Source organism: Lissotriton vulgaris, chromosome 2_2, assembly GCF_964263255.1.
Source record: "Lissotriton vulgaris chromosome 2_2, aLisVul1.2, whole genome shotgun sequence".
In the NCBI taxonomy this organism is placed as follows: domain Eukaryota; kingdom Metazoa; phylum Chordata; class Amphibia; order Caudata; family Salamandridae; genus Lissotriton; species Lissotriton vulgaris.
In genome coordinates this window covers 221,134,440-221,150,918 of record NC_141688.1, presented here as the reverse complement: position 1 = coordinate 221,150,918, position 16,479 = coordinate 221,134,440, and the positions used below count along the sequence as shown (strand labels likewise).

General features: G+C 46.2%; 1 protein-coding gene across 2 annotated transcripts in view; it reads right to left on the bottom strand.

The window, feature by feature from the left end:
- NAT10 (N-acetyltransferase 10) overlaps nt 1-16,479 on the bottom strand; it is a 204,502-nt gene that overhangs the window by 79,563 nt on the left and 108,460 nt on the right. For both annotated transcript variants that reach the window (XM_086959584.1, XM_086959585.1), the window contains exons 10-11: nt 10,625-10,718; nt 8,012-8,110 (exon numbers count right to left, since the gene is read on the bottom strand). In XM_086959584.1, coding sequence (XP_086815710.1) covers nt 8,012-8,110; nt 10,625-10,718 — 193 coding nt within the window. The remainder of the gene's footprint in view (nt 1-8,011; nt 8,111-10,624; nt 10,719-16,479) is intronic.

The following is a 16,479-nucleotide window of genomic DNA, read 5'->3' as shown; positions in this document are numbered from 1 at the left end:
TCAAATGTTTGTTGGAGGCCAACACCCACTTTCCCCGGCTCCACCCACTCACTCTATTGGCTCCACCCACATCCTCAACTGGCACTGCTGAAAGCCAGATGTAATATGTGATCTGAATTTCAGCATAGGAGCCTTCCTCAGGTCATGTTTTGATAGGAAGTCCCCCGCCCCTCATCTCTCCATAGCCCCTTTCTCATGTATTTCATTTGTTTTGTAGTGCTTCTCATACCAGATTATGATGTGGGAGCACTTTACATCAAACACACATAAAGACAATGAATAATATATGTGTAAGTCAGTGTATAGGAAATGTAACATAAGACCAAGGGCACTACCCGGTATAGGCATTTTTTAAGAGTGCTTGGGCTGGAAAATCACAAACTTGGGATTCAAAATGTAACACAGTGGTTAGGGTTACATTTACTAATAAGAATTCACTTCTGCACAAACAAACCCTTTTTAGCAGCATTACGATAATGAAAGACTGAGAAAACATAACTTTGTAACCTGTATCATGTAGTTTGCATGCAGCTCTTTGATGGCAGTTTATAGCTCACTGAGCTAGATTATTGTTGTAACAAGTGAACTGTATAGAAACAAAAGGATCTTTTGTGACAAAAGTAGTACATCTCAGAGCTATGCACATTGATGTGATCTGCTGCATGGTGCACATTCTTGCAGCAGAACTGAGTTCTCCGTCAGTGAACACCTTAGGCATGAGGCTCTTGTTTTAAGCCGGGTGTTGTCACCTCTTTTGGGCCTTGTTTGGGAGAGATGGGGTGGGCATAGGGAGCTCTTGCAGAAGCCTCGCTGTGAGACCACCTTTCCCGGGGGGAAAACAAATTGGAAGTCGCTCATAGTCAGAGCTGCTGACAGAACGATGTGCAAGTCCCGGCCTCAGTTCAACTTCCTGTGATTCTGGGCAAATCATGTAATCTCCCTTAAATTAAGATTGTCTCACCTAAAAAAAAAAGTAAAGTGGATCTTGTGTAATGTTACTGGTGCTTATGCACACTGCCCCAGTGCAATGGGCAGAGTTCATGCTATATAAAACCACAAAACGAATAACAAAAAATAGCCTGCCACATTCTAATCAGACTAACTCTCTGGTGTGATTAATGAAACGGATGATTCTGAAATGTGGGACTTTTTTTGTGAGTGCCCGGGCCGAGTTATGTTCTGTTCCAATCCGACGAATCTCACTGAGAGACTCGAATCTCAGTGGCCCCTCGCCACATTCTGCAGAGGGGCCCCATTACTTTGCCTCAGGCCAGTAGTTAAACTGTGGCCTCACTGTGACAGTAACTTCCCTGTGGAGGCTGCACACGCATTCACCTGGGAATGCGAACCTGGATGCTTTCAGTTTCCTCTCTTCACCTCAGCCCATTTTAGGTGAATTCCAAGGCAGTTTTATGCACATAGGCTGACATCCATCTGGACCCTGCCATGACACTCACCACTGCGCCAGGACACTGGTCTCACTGCAAGCCACCAGTATTATTCAACAGCCCCAGCTACAGTTGAAACTAACCAGGTTGACATTGACCCCAAGGCGAGGCCAAGAGGCCTGAAATATTTCTGTATCTGGCGAATTTAAGCCTGCCACCTTTTTACTCGAAAGCACAATGTTAACAAAACAGCATGTCCATGCTTCAAAAGCAAAAATTATTACTTATGAGTTCATATTTTTAATATAATCTGCAAAACGAATGCTGTTTTGTTCCAGAAAAAACGTGTTTTTTTATAGCACTGGGGACTGTGTTGTATTAATGTGAGTTAAAATTCTGCAGCACTCCACAGTCTGCCTACGTTCACTGAAGTGGCAAGTGCCTGCCATTCTCTAAACTCGAGCGCCTATGCACGGTGGTGCCAAAACCAAGGATGGGATTGAGGGAAGTAGGCGATCTTTCAGCGCACAAGGTGTTAATCAGAGGGCAAAGAAACAAAATGCAAGTCACTGCTTCAGAGTTATGAAGAGGAGTCTAACAAGCACGTAACTATCTCAGCTCTAATCTAGTATCCTGTTACAGTAACCTCCATGCAAACCACCACGCTCAAGAAAATCAACTGTTGGTTAATTACTCAGACACGCAGCTTCAAATAAAATCGCTGAACTTCCTGTGCGTTATGCGTGTGAACACATCATAAGGCGAGCGGCGGTGACAATTTAAAAAGGTTACACACGCTGCCTCACGCAGCCCCAAATGCCAATTCAGTGACCTGCCTATGGCAGCACTGACTACAGGGAATGGATTTATTTCTGGCACAGCACTTTACGAAGTCTTGGCCACAAAGTGAGAATGTGAACACATTTTATTTTGTGCTACACGTTATGCAGTCACACGCAGGTCAAGACCCGGTGCTAATAAATAAGTGCCGGTGCTAAGCACCGGAAAGCTCCGGCTCAAATTAAGCACTGGTGGCAATACCTGTTTGCAGTTCTGACCCGGATGGGCTTTGGACCTACATTTTTATCATGGATTAGACTCCTCTACATGGACCCGGTTGCCCATGTGGCGGCCAATGGCCACATCTCTCGAGCGATCCCTCTTTCAGTGTTAGGAATATAGCTAGTAACCCCAGGTGATTAATATGGAGTAACTTTTGTTGTGGTGTCCACCAGCCTTGCATGGTGTGTTGCAGTAGGTGGGCTCCCCAGTCGGAAAGCGATGCGTCCGCTGTCAAGACTATTTGGGGAACTGGCTCTAGGAACGGTCGCCCTTTGGAAAGGTTTTTGGTATTCCACCACTGCAGAGAACGATGAGTCAGACCGTCTAATGACACTAGGTCTGTTAATTGACCTTGAGCCTGGTTCCATTGACGTGATAGGCACTCTTGTAGAGGACGCATTTGAAGTCTTGCATGGGGCACTATGAAAATCCAAGAGGCCATCATCCCTATGAATTGCATGAACACTAGTGCGGGAATGGAGTGTTGTGGCTGACACTTTGTGAGAAGAGTTTGCATGCTGGCTATCCTTACTGGAGTGGGATAAGCTAGCGCTGTTGAGGTGTTTATTGTAGCACTGAGGTACTGTTGTACTTAGGATGTTTGCAGATGAGACTTGGTGTGGTTTATTGTGTACCCCAAGTTGTGGAGCAGTTGGATCGTGGCGTGAGTGTGTTCCACACAATGGTTATATGAGCTGGCTTTTATGAGCTAGTGGTTGAGGTACGGGAAGACATGGATGTGCTGTCTTTGTAAGTGTGCCTCCACCACTGCTAAGCACTTGGTGAATACTCTTGGTGCTGTTGACTCCAAATGGGAGTACTTTGAATTAATAGTGCTGCCCGTCTATTAAAAATCTGAGATACTTCCTGTGAGCCTTGTGAATGGGAATGTGGAAGTTTGTGTCCTTGAGGTGTAGAGTAGCAAGGAGGTCGTTTTGTAACAGGAGAGGAAGGACTTGTTGGAGTGTGACCATGTGAAAATGGTCTGACTGTATGTATATGTTTAGCGGTATGAGGTCCAGAATAGGCCTCAGAGAGCTGTCCTTCTTTGGGATAAGAAAATATAGGGAATAAACCCCTTTATTTTGTGCAGAGGAACTAGTTCTATTGCACTTTTTTCTAGCAGAGATATTGCTTCTTGCTTTAACAGTGACAGGTGTTCTTGTGACATTGGACGCTGTCTGGGTGGTATGTTTGGGGTGGGTGATGTTAGTTCTAGACAGTAACCTGACTGAATAATTTGTCGCACCCACCTGTCTGATGTGATGTTGATCCAGGCAGAAAGGAATTGTTAAAGAGAACAATATACTGCAAAGGGTCAGAGCTATACTCGACCAGCAAACATTATCACTACTAGTGTTGCCTATCTTTTTTTCTTTATTCTATTCCTTGTGCGAAAGAGTCTGGGATGTGACCCATATACACCCCAGAATAGTGATTAAAAAATCACTTGTAAACACGAAAGAAAAGGAATTGTTGCAGTCTTTCCCCCACAGGAGTGGAATGTTGGGGAGGAAGGGGAGGAAAGTCATTGAGTAGGGGTGGAGGCAGGAGCGGGAGTTGTTGGTTTTGCCTCTGCCTTTGTTGTTGTTACCCCTGTAACCCCCTTTCTGGTAGCCCTTAGTGTATGTGGATTGGCTAGGAGTTTTCTAGGAAGTTGAGGGGCTTTCGGAGGAGTAGCCTTTTGTGTAGCCTCTATATGATGAGCAACAAAAAGAACGCCTGGGAGCTTGCAGCTGCAAGGCTCCCTTAGATTTTGGTGTGTCGGCGTCTTTTTTCATTTTTTCTAAAGACACATCGACATTAGGGCCAAATAAATGTGTCTCATCAAATGGCTGTTTGAAGATGAAGATGGAATTTTGTACCTGAGTTTTAAAACCTGAAATACGTAGCCAGGCATGTCTCCGCAAAAGGGTACTGGTATTGATTGCCCTTGAGGCAGAATCTGCAGCATTTAGAGCACAACGAATGGAAGTATTAGTAATATTTTTACCTTCTATTATGAGTTCATTGGCCCTATTTTTATATTTGTCTGGTAGATGCTGCATTATGGACACCAGTTCATCATAATGTGCCCTGTCATATCTTGCCAACAACGCTTCGGTATTGGCAATGTGCCAAATGTTAGATGCCTGTGATGCTGTTAGTTTATCGGAGGCGTCAAGGAGCTTAGAATCTTTATCTAGTGGTGAGACCTCACCTGATGTTTGTGAATTAGCACGTTTACGTACATTAGACACTACTAAAGAATCTAGTGGTGCTGTACCTTTAATGTAAACTGGGTCTGTAGGGGCAGCTTTATATTTTTTATCAATGCGAGGAATTAGGACCCGAGCCCTGACAGGATCTTTAAAAACTTCTGTTGCGTGCTTGATGACACCTTTAAGCATTGTAAAAGTGGCAGTAGATCTTTGTGTGTTATCAAAAGTGTCTAATAGGAAATCTTCCTCCATAGTGTCCTCTGGTGGGGAAGGTCTGGAAGGATATACATCGTCTTGTGGGACGTAAGGCACATTAGGGGTGTTAAAATAATCCCAAGGATTAGGTGACTGAGGGGCTCTATTGGTCCCTACTGGGTCATGTACACCCCCACCTGTGTCATCAGGGTCTGTATCCACATCATCTGAATTAGTGGATGGTGTAGGCGAATGATGTGGTGGAGGAGGTGTAGGAGGAGGAACAGTATGGGGAGGTGGTGGGGAAGGGACCCTTAATGGAGAGATTGCAATGTCTCTCTTCTTTGGAGGAGGAGGAGGTGCCGGCGCTTCCAGTGGTCTCTTCTTGGAACTAAGAGCTAGTTGGCCTGTCTTAGGCTCCTTTACAAGAGTTTTTTGATTAGGATCTGGTGAAAAAAGTTCTCCTATATAGGGCAGATCCTTCAGCGTCAAAGTTTTCGGTACCGGAGGTTTTTTCGGCACAGAGTCGGTAGCTGGTCTAGGGTCTTTTGGTTTAGAAGTGTGATCTTTTTAAAGATCTTTAACTGGAACATGTTTTTTCGGTTCTGGGTGTTTCTTCGGCTCCGAAGCGTGTGAATCGGGGCCTTTAGGCTTTTTTTACTCCGCTCCGAGTGCAGTTCCGGCATTGATGTGCCAGTCTTCGGCACCGTGTGCTTAGGTGTCAGAGCAGCGGTCGGCGTGGTTGAGGAAGATGGCTTCTTCTTTGGTGTCAGTATGGGATCGGCACCGGGAATAGGCTGACTCGAGCCTGAGCCGCCTGACTGCTTAGTAGGCTTCTTTGCCGGGCCCGAAGGCGGGCGTGGGAAGCAGTCTCTCTGTGTGCACCCGGGCCCAAAGGTGAGGGTGTGACCGAAGCCTTTTTTGAGGGTGTCGAGGAAGGGTTGGGATCGACGGTCTTACTTACGACCCGTTGAGCTGGAGTGATGTCTTCGACGTCTGAGTCTTTGGTAGAAGAGGAGCTGGCACACTTTCTTCGGCGTGCTGGTGTTCTGGCACGTCGGCGCCCTCTCCAAAGATGTCCTCGGGGATCGAAGCGGACGAGCGAGCCATTGTTCTTCGAGCTAGTCTGTCCCGAATCGTCTTCTTGGAGCGGAAAGAGGCACAAGCAGAACAGTCTTTAGCTCGTGCTCCGGTAAGAGGCAAAGGTTGCACACCTCATCTAGATCGGTGTTGGGAAACTGCGACCCACATTGAGGACACTTACTGAATGGCGCCCTTTCCATGAGCCAGAAGATGAGGCCTAGGTAGGCCTTCGTCGACGACCGGAATCGAAGACCATGCAGTGTGGAATCGCGTCGATGTGGAGCGTGATCGAAACAATACCGTCGAACTGGGTGTGGATTGCGCAACAAAGGAAATTCGGTTCCAAACCGGAGCGCAGGAAACACATGCGAGCCCAATGGCGGAAAAAAAAATCTGAGAATGGAGCCGATGCCAATGCCCATGCGCAATGTCGTCCAAAGGAGGAGTCACCTATCTCGTGACTTCCAAAGAACTATTCAAGACAACAACAAACTGCAAACATCCGGGCCCAACACTAGGTGGCGATCTATGCACAGTGTGTAATCTGCAGCTCATATGCCTCGAACAGTGTGTTCTGAAGAAAGTAAAAACAAAACACAACCAACCAACCATAAGTTCTTGAGTCTGTAACTGAGTTTGTGTGTGTTAGGTATCAGCCTGTTACGCCGTACAGGCTTGCTAGCACTTAGGGTGCCAAATGGTCTTTCGACCTGGGGTAAAAAAGTAGGGTCTCGTCAGAACGAGGAGATAGGGTACATCCTACAGTTGTAGTAGGCTACAATTGTGCAACCACTCCACAATGGGAAAGTGCCTGTGAGCGACACCGAATGTGGTAGCATAATAATACGTTTTTTACTCAGGGAACCCCTGTAAGTACTGGTAAGGAGCAGCAATAGCCTCCACCATGACCACAAAAGAAATATATGTGTGGGGAAAACCAATTGCATCCACATAGCGGTACTCTTGATAGAGAGTTTGTTAGTCGAAAGCCAGCATTGTTTAGATTACCGCCACAGTTTAAAGGTTTATATTTGATTCTATAAAATGCCTGTTTCCTAGACCCCTTCCAAAAGGGCTGCTTCTTAATTTACTCTGTGCACCCTCAGCTCCAACAATCCACCTTTTGTAATATAACAAGAAAGAAGAAGTTAACATATATGGTGACAAGCTGGTGCTTCCCCCCAGTTCCTTATTCAGATATACCCTTATTGTTTATTGTAGCTTTGGAAATGTTTCTGGCACCATGTGGTATTGAAGCATAACTTCATATTGTGCTACGTACAGTGTGCCGACATCCTCTGATTAAATTCATATATGCAGGAACCATTTTTGAGCCTTCAAAATAAATACCATTTATACTAGCATTAAGCTCGAACACTGTATTCTAATATAAATCACTTTTTTAAACCTAATTTAAGCGGATTCTGAGGATGACGTCTACAGCTACTACTGCCACTCAAGTGAAAATGCTTCATCTAAATTTACATTCATAAATCACTGAATGAGGGTTCTCAATGCAGGGGGGCGGATCCCCATTGTAGTCCTCATCAACTATAAGATCTGCAGCATCATGGCAAAGACCATACCCATTGGGAAGCCTGATTAACATGCAGACAAAATTGCCATCTCTGCCGCCTCCCCACGACACAGAGCACTTTGCAGGGAATCTTGAAAATCCAGAAAGCATAAATGAAATTTCCAAGCATGATAACAAACTCCCTAAAATCAGGATGCTTTCTTCCTATTTAGACATGAAGTGAAGTCCTAACTCTTCCAACAGTGACAGCTACCCTATGACTGGCGCAACCTACCAGAGTCATTCTACAATGTGCACCTGAGCCTTCCTGCCCATGATGCATTCACTATATGCTAAGAAATGCACTGGTGTGGGCCTACTGGTAACCATATCAAGACTGCTGCAAAACTTTGTGCCTGGGCATCCTATGTGAATTCTCTGTGTCGTCCATGAATTGCTCATTTGTTTTAAAGAGCTCCTGTGGCCACCAGAACTATTATGCACTATACAAAATTAGCTCTAAAAAGAGCAGCAAACACCAAGAAAGAAGGTAAACAACTCTGTACCTGTATGGTCTGCCGGTGCTCCTTGAAGACATTCACTCGGACAACAGCCTTCTCAAACTCGGGATTTAAAGACTGAATTATCTCATAATCCAAATGTTCCTGCGAGGCAAAGAAACATAAAAAAAATGAGATTTTTTCAATATTCCTGAAGTTCGAATGCAGCAATCTGAAATGTAAGATTAGTATAGGAAACCGGAATATTAAACTAGGAGGGAGAGATACTGTAGTCTCGTGAGGAGGTAGATTTAGCTCCCACATTGTTTTTCTTAAAAAAAAAAAAAGTTTACTGCCCTTTTACAAAACCAAAGATAAACAAATAATAGGTGCTCAGATGCAAAGGCTGTAATTTGTGCGTTGGATACAGTTACACAATCAAGTAATAAAGATCAGTTCACATATCATGAGAAGGATATGCAACAACAATGTTAAATGGGAGCGGCTAAAAGTTATTCTGGTTCCATAAAAATCTTCCATATAGTTAAATATTCTAGTGCCGACTGAAGTGCTGGGATGGGAGGTTCCCATCTTCCCTTTAGTGCTTCTACTGGGTGTTGACGGCTTTGAGGGCATGGGGACCGCCTAGTCCGTCTTAGGAACAGCCCTTATGGTGGGCATGTGAGATATTGCCACTTTTTGTAAGTCCCCTACCCCTTCCACCCTTTAGCAACGGCCCCAGGGGGTGGACTGGTGTGCGTAACAAGAAAAAGCAGTCTAGAAGACGAGGGGCTGCCTCCAAGCATGGTCGAGTTGGGAGGAAATGGCTGGGCCAATTAGCCTATGGTCCAGACTAGAGACAGGAGTGCAGCTTTTGTTTTATACTATTGTATTGCATCATATGAGTTCCCAAATGCCTTCAGTGAACTCTCTATACCTTTCTCCGACAAGCTACTTGCGTGTCTTATTGTTTTTTTTCTGTGCAAAAATCAATAAAATGTGGATATGAAAAATATTTCTAGTGCCTAGAAGCAAAATCAGGTTTCTTTGAGAAAGCCTAGGGTCCGAAGCTTAGTATCCGGACAGAAACATACAGATGTACCCCAGAAAAAATGTATGTAAAACGAATAACACCATTAAATAATAACGGAGTTAAAAGACACAAAAATTAAGCAAATCTAGTATAGGAATCAGGAAGTAGTGAAAAATACATCAGGATGCCTTTTTTGGTGTATCTATGTAAGCACACCAATGTTCTAGAAGTATATCCGTAAACTACTATGGGTAGCATTGTTATTTGTTTTTGGCAATAAAGAAGTAGCACCTTTGTACAGATACCCCAGTGAATGGCCATATGGCCTTAATTAAGTAAACACTTAATGCCACAAATGTTCATGTTTCAAAAGCGGCAGCTGAATGCAAACATCGAGATTTTCAGAGCTTGAAACAAAAGTACTCCCTGTTGTCTGGATGCTTCAAATGTTCCCAACTTACTGAGACTGATCCTCTGACAAAACAGTTGTAACTGGGCCTCCTTTCCAATTCCAGGATCTGGTGGATTTCTCCTAGATATTTCAGATGACTGTTTCTTTAGACTCTTGCTTTTTTGCAGTCTTGTGACATTTCTCAACAGTACAGTAGTACACCACCACTGGATGAATCCTAAACTCCTTTCTTCTTGTGGGTTTAAGAGCCTTGAAGTACCACATATTGTAGAGTATGCCATAGTCGGGTATCCGCAAACCCTCCATAGGTCATAAGGAACACTACAACACAAGCTGTCTTCTAGTCTTCTCTATTCGAGCAGCATACACCCCTTGTGATTGGTGTACTTCACACAAACTCCTCACATCTTCCTTAGCAATCCTTAGGGTTATTGGCAGAATTATTCCCCAACAACATCAGGTTCCAGTTTTTACAGGTGGATATAGATAGTCTTAGTTATGTCAGTAAGAGAAATATTTATTTATAACAGGTTGTCCTTAAATACATTAAAACATCCATAACTAGTTAGACAGATTCACTCTTCCTGTCTAAGTTTCACTGTAGGGTCTCTTCCAGAAGCCATAAGATCAAAGTGAAAGATACCGTGTTGAGACCTCACCAAAGATCAAGTACTAGAATATATAACTCCCTGGATTCAAACAAATCTAATGGTGGTGTCACTCTTCGGAATATTGGTGGGCAGACTTCAAAGTTGGCAAGTATGACTGAGAATGACCCAATTTGCACAAAGTGCGGCCTTGGTTTCACTGCTCTGGACAATCAGGGCTATAATTTGACTGCTTCTAAGTTTGTACAAGGATCTCAAAATTATTGACAGGACTGGTTGAATGGCAAGCTGCCAAAGTATGGGTGCCGTCCTTATTTAGCAATGCATAAACCTAGTTCTAGAGTACATAGTTTCTCTTCCACATATACCTCTGAAAAGAGAGACTAGCATTGGGAAACAGCATGTTGAAACAACTGGGAAAAATAGTTCACCAGCTTTGCAGGACCATACATCATAATTTGCGACTTAGGGTGGGCCTAAAAAAGTCTGTTGAGTCTCCCGTCTGACAGCGAGCATCGGACCAACATAAATGACAAAAAGCAATAGAAGACGGAGCTACTGTCATCGTGCATGTTTGTTAATCTCTATCGCTTTCTGTCTGAAAAATGTACAGAAAAAGTACTCACCTGATACTGCATAGCATCAAATCCTTTAAACACAAACTCAAACAAGGTGTGTAGGTTATCTGGACTCGGAGATGTGACGAAGATGTTGGAGTAACTGTGACAAAAGGATAACAATAGTTAGTGTTGGACCTTATTAAAGTAACCATTCACCTTATCAAGATTTCAGACCATTTAACCACTTATAACATTACTGTCAATTAAGAAATATCTCACTAATAATAAAATTTCTCTTACTACTGCATATACCCAAAAACAAGGGAAAATGCATTAAATTAATAACAAAGTTGTACGCTAACTGTGAGAAGTTGGCCTGATAGGTAGTGTTTCCAATTCTGGAACCACTGGTTATCAGTCCAAACAAACCCCAAAGATGTCAGGTTGTAAGTCAACCTTGTAGACAAGCTATCCTAGTGGTAGCATGGACTAAGCAGCCTTAAAGGCTTAACTTAAGAGGTCGTGTTAAGCGAGCTTGTTTTACCACATACAATCCTGTAATCAAATGAAAGGACACCACACAAGTATATATTATAAAAATATATGTATTTATTTCTAAATTACTCCCCAGTACTCTTTATGAGGAAAGGGGCACAAGCGTTAAATCAAAAGCACTGTTACACATATAAAGTTGCACGTTTATGGATGAGGGCGGGTGGCCACTCAGACCATATATCAAAAAAGTGGTATAAGTAACACTTTACGAACAATGGTTAGGCCTAGGGCCTAGAGATTCGCTGGGAGCAGTCAGGACAAGCAATGAAGAAGTCGGGAGTAGCCCACAGGAGACGGGTGCAGCACGGAAAGTGCGGCGCGCACCAATGCACTGTCAATGGTGCGTAAAAGTCAGTTAAAGTGAATAAAAAGATACTTCCGCTGAACCTAGGAACACAAAACTTTAGACACAGACCCTAGAGGTGTGTACCAGTGTAAAGACACCGGCGTTGCAAAGTTACCTCACCCACAGGCCGTGGGTGCACAGGGTCGAAGTGGCGTCGGGTTCTGTCACGCAGGTTCTGGGTGCTTGGAGCTGTTGCAGCTGCAGGCGCTGTGAAGCAGAAGTGTCCGGTGCGATCCAAGGGTGGATCGATGTAGAAAAGTACCTGAAAGCAGAGGGGACAGAGTCTGGGTCACTCAGCAGTGACCAGGGTGGAACCAGGACGGAACCAGGCAATGTCGGGCGCAATCAGGCGGTTGTCGATAGGCTTCTCTCCGCTGTCACGTGGGCTCTGGGGCATCTGCGACGTCCAGGAGCGGGTCACGATCTGTCCCACGTAGGCTCTCGCCGTCAGCACCGTCGGCTTGAAGATTGTAGCAAACAGCACTTGGCAAAAGCAATCCACGCGGAACCGGGAGATTGCTTATCACTCGAACCAGGAGGGTCAGAGTGGGTGCTCCTTTTCACAGGAGCTGGTGCAGATCTGGAGCAACCAGAAAAGCAAGTCGTATTTCGAAGTTCGTCGGCACAGGGGCCACAAGCCAGCTGGCAAGTGACCGGGCCAACGCGTCGAGCGCACACAAGCAGAAGGGCCCCACGCAGCACTCAGCGAGTGTGGAGGGGTGAGCTTTGGTGCAAGTGGAGCTCGGGGCTGGGGCTTCTCAAACCCCGGTGTACAGCTTCGAGGGTCACTCGTGGGCCGCACGGTCAGCGTCTCGTGGCCTTTTCAAGATGGCGTGCCCCACGCTTCCGGTCGCCTCCACGGGTCTCAGCTCTGCAGGGACTGTGGATCGGGAAGGTAGAAGGCAGGCAAGCTTGATCTCGTCGATCTCTGTCGCTCGAGTTCCGGCGGGAACTGCAACAAAGCAAGGGTCGAGGGCTGGATGGTGCCTGTTTGCACAGGGTGGTCACTCCTTGACCACAAGGGAGATTCTTCAGTCTTCTCACGTCGTGTAGAAAGTCGAAGGGTCCAGATTTCGTTTCTTATGTTTCTTCAGGATGATCTGAGGTCCGTTGGGACTGCTCCCCCTCTTATTCGAATCTAGGGGGTTGGGCATCCTGCTAGGTCCCCTCCTATGGGTGGGACCCAGGAAGGGGGTGGTTACACCCCTCTCCTTTGATCCTGGCCGCGCTGGGACAGGGGCTGGGAGGCCCCAGAACCGGTTTGGCCGGATCCTGCAAGGGGCAGCCTTGTGCTCCCCAGGCAGTGTCTGGTTTCATTGAAACCTCCCTACTCCAATCCACTATCTCCTGTCTGGGGTGGTTTGACACCGCCCTGTGACAGGAAACTCTTTGTCCAGGCCTCCTCTGCCGGGTTTCGGTCAGCAGCAGGAGGTCAGACCCGTGTCTGTGGCAGGGGCATCCATTTTGTGGATCTGAGGCTCATTTTAAATCAACCGCGTTTCAGTAAAGTAACATGTCTTCTCCCTCTAGAAGGGTGGAATGCTATCCCCGTCGCCAGAACTGGCGAGGGGATAGTATTCCAATTCGTATGACACCTTACACGACATGTTTTGATAAAGCCAAACCAAAGTTGCTATATAACCGCGAGGATTATAATGCGCTTAAGAGTATATGGTATGGCATTATCCCGGATCAGCTTAGGGAGTTGTTCCCGACAGCTGCAGACAGGCTCAGCTCACGCCAGAGCACCATCTCACATAAAACCACGCACTCTGCCTCCAGGATTGATGAGGCCTTCCATAGGAGTGGCTTACAGGCTATATATGTGTCCAGATATAGGTTTAGATATAGGTATACTATATCTAAGCAAGGGGTGATTACACCCACTTGCCCCAGCTGAGTGATCAGCCAGTTGTGTCAATTTAAGAACCAGCCAGGGGTGGCAAAAGCTATGCTTCAGCCCCTGGTAGGCCTTGGTGGCACCTATGCCCTGGGCACCTATAGTGCATGGTACAGGGGCTGACAAGGAGTCCATTTCCAATTGTGGTATGTACCTATAGCACATGTATTACAAATTTAGAGAGAGAACAGCAGGCTGGGGGTCTGATTAGCAGGCCCACAGCCTCAGTAAGTCGAAAACCAGTGAAGCAAAAAGCAAAAATTGGGGTGACCATAGGATAGCAGACCCTACTCTCCTACATAACCCCCCCCCAAACGCAGGGACATTAAACTTAACCTTGACCAGATAAGTCTTCATGTTCTAAGTGGAAGTACCTGGAGAGACCATCTGCATTACCATGGTCAGTCCCTGGGCGGTGCTCCACTGTAAAGTCCATCCCCTGTAGGGAAATGGACCACCTGAGCAGTTTGGGATTTTCACCCTTCATCTGATTTAGCCACAAGAGGGGCTTATGGTCTGTCTGAATTAGGAAGTGAGTACCAAACAAGTATGGCCTCAACTTCTTCAGGGCCCAAACCACAGCAAAGGCCTCCCTCTCAATAGCTGACCAACGTTTCTCCCTGGGGGTCAGCCTTCTGCTAATAAAAGCAATGGGCTGGTCTTGACCATCTTGATTAAGTTGTGAAAGCACAGCTCCCACCCCCAACTCAGAAGCATCTGTCTGTACAATGAACTGTTTGGAGTAGTCAGGACTCTTCAGGATAGGTGCAGAGCACATGGCCTTCTTCAGGTCATCAAATGCCTTTTGACAGCTAACTGTCCACTGAACCTTTTTGGGCATCTTCTTGGATGTCAAGTCATTCAATGGTGTCACAATGGACCCATAGTTCTTTACAAATTTTCTGTAATACCCAGTCAGGCCCAAGAAGGCTCTGACTTGTGTCTGGGTAGTTGGAGGAGTCCAGTCCTGTATGGTCTGGATCTTGCTCTCCAGTGGTTGAACTTGACCCCCACCTACTAGGTGGCCCAAGTACACAACCTTGCTCTGCCCTATCTGGCACTTAGTAGCCTTGATAGTCAGGCCTGCCTTTTGCAGGGCCTCCAGAACCTTCTTCAGGTGGATCAGGTGATCCTCCCAGGTGGAGCTAAAGACAGCAATATCATCTAGATATGCTGCGCAAAAGTCATCCAACCCAGCAAGGACTTGGTTCACCAACCTTTGGAAAGTGGCAGGTGCATTCTTCAAACCAAAGGGCATTACCACAAACTGATAATGCCCACTAGGGGTAGAGAATGCTGTTTTGGCTTTTGACTCCTCAGCTAGTCTGATTTGCCAGTAGCCAGCTGTCAAATCAAATGTGCTCAGAAACTTGGCAGAAGCCAATTTATCAATGAGCTCATCTGCTCTTGGAATGGGATGAGCATCTGTCCTAGTGACAGCATTGAGACCTCTGTAGTCCACACAAAACCTCATTTCTCTCTTCCCATCTTTGGTATGAGGTTTTGGCACAAGGACCACTGGGCTAGCCCATGGGCTCTCTGATGGCTCAATCACTCCAAGCTCCAACATCTTTTGCACCTCAGCCTTTATACAATCCCTGACATGGTCAGGTTGCCTGTAGATTTTATTCTTCACAGGCAGATTGTCACCAGTATCCACCTCATGGGTGCACCAGTTAGTCTGACTGGGTGTGAGTGAAAACAATTGTCTGTGGGCCTGCAACACCTGTTTGCAGTCCACCTGTTGCTGCTCAGTGAGGCTGCCTGCCAAGGCTACTCCATCAACTGAACCATCATCAGGGTTCTGGGAAAGCAGGTCTGGGAGAGGGTCACTCTCTTCCTCCTGTTCCCCATCTGTGGCCATGAGGAGACTCATGTCCTCCCTGTCAACAAATGCTTTCAAACGATTGACATGGAGCACCCTGTGGGGGCTCCTAGGGGTGCCAAAGTCAACCAGGTAGGTGACTTCTCCCTTCTTTTCAATGATAGGGTAGGGTCCAGTCCATTGGTCCTGGAGAGCTGCTGGCCCCACTGGGTCCAACACCCACACCTTCTGCCCTGGCTGGTACTCAACCAGAACAGCCTTTTGGTCATGCCAGGCTTTCTGTAATTCCTGACTGGCCTCCAGGTTTTTGGATGCTCTCTCCATGTATTCAGCCATCCTGGAGCGGAGACCAAGTACATAATCCACAATGTCTAGTTTAGGCTTTTTGAGAGGTAACTCCCATCCTTCCTTCACCAAACTCAATGGACCTCTTACAGGGTGGCCAAACAAAAGTTCAAAAGGGCTGTAGCCAACCCCCTTCTGTGGGACCTCTCTGTAAGCAAAGAGCAAGCAGGGTAAAAGGATGTCCCATTTCCGCCTAAGCTTCTCTGGTAACCCTTTTATCATTCCCTTTAGGGTCTTGTTGAACCTTTCCACAAGCCCATTGCACTGTGGATGGTAGGGTGTGGTAAACTTATAGTTTACTCCACACTCTTTCCACATTGCTTTTAAGTATCCAGACATGAAGTTGGTACCTCTGTCTGAAAGAACCTCCTTTGGAAAGCCCACTCTTGAGAAAACTGCAATGAGGGCTTTTGCCACCACAGGAGCTGTGGTGGTCCTTAGGGGAATTGCTTCTGGGTACCTGGTGGCATGATCCACTACCACCAGTATAAATCTGTGCCCAGATGCTGTTTGAGGATCCATGGGACCCACAATGTCTATTCCAACTCTTTCAAAGGGTACCCCCACCACAGGTAGTGGTATCAGGGGGGCCTTTGTTGTGCCACCTGACTTACCACTGGCTTGGCAAGTGACACAGGAGCGACAAAACTCCTTGACATTTTCTGACATGTGAGGCCAGTGAAAGTGTGGAACAAGCCTGTCCCAAGTCTTATTCTGGCCTAAGTGTCCTGCAAGGGGAATATCATGGGCCAAGGTAAGAAGGAAGCCCCTAAACTTCAAAGGTATAACCAACCTCCTGGTGGTGCCAGGCTTGGGGTCTCTAGCCTCTGAATAAAGGAGTCCTTCATCCCAATACACCTTATGGGTACCTTGAGCATTCCCTGCAGCCTCAGCAGCAGCTTGCTGTCTGAGGGGTTCAAGTGAAGGGCAATCTAATTGAGCCTGCCCCA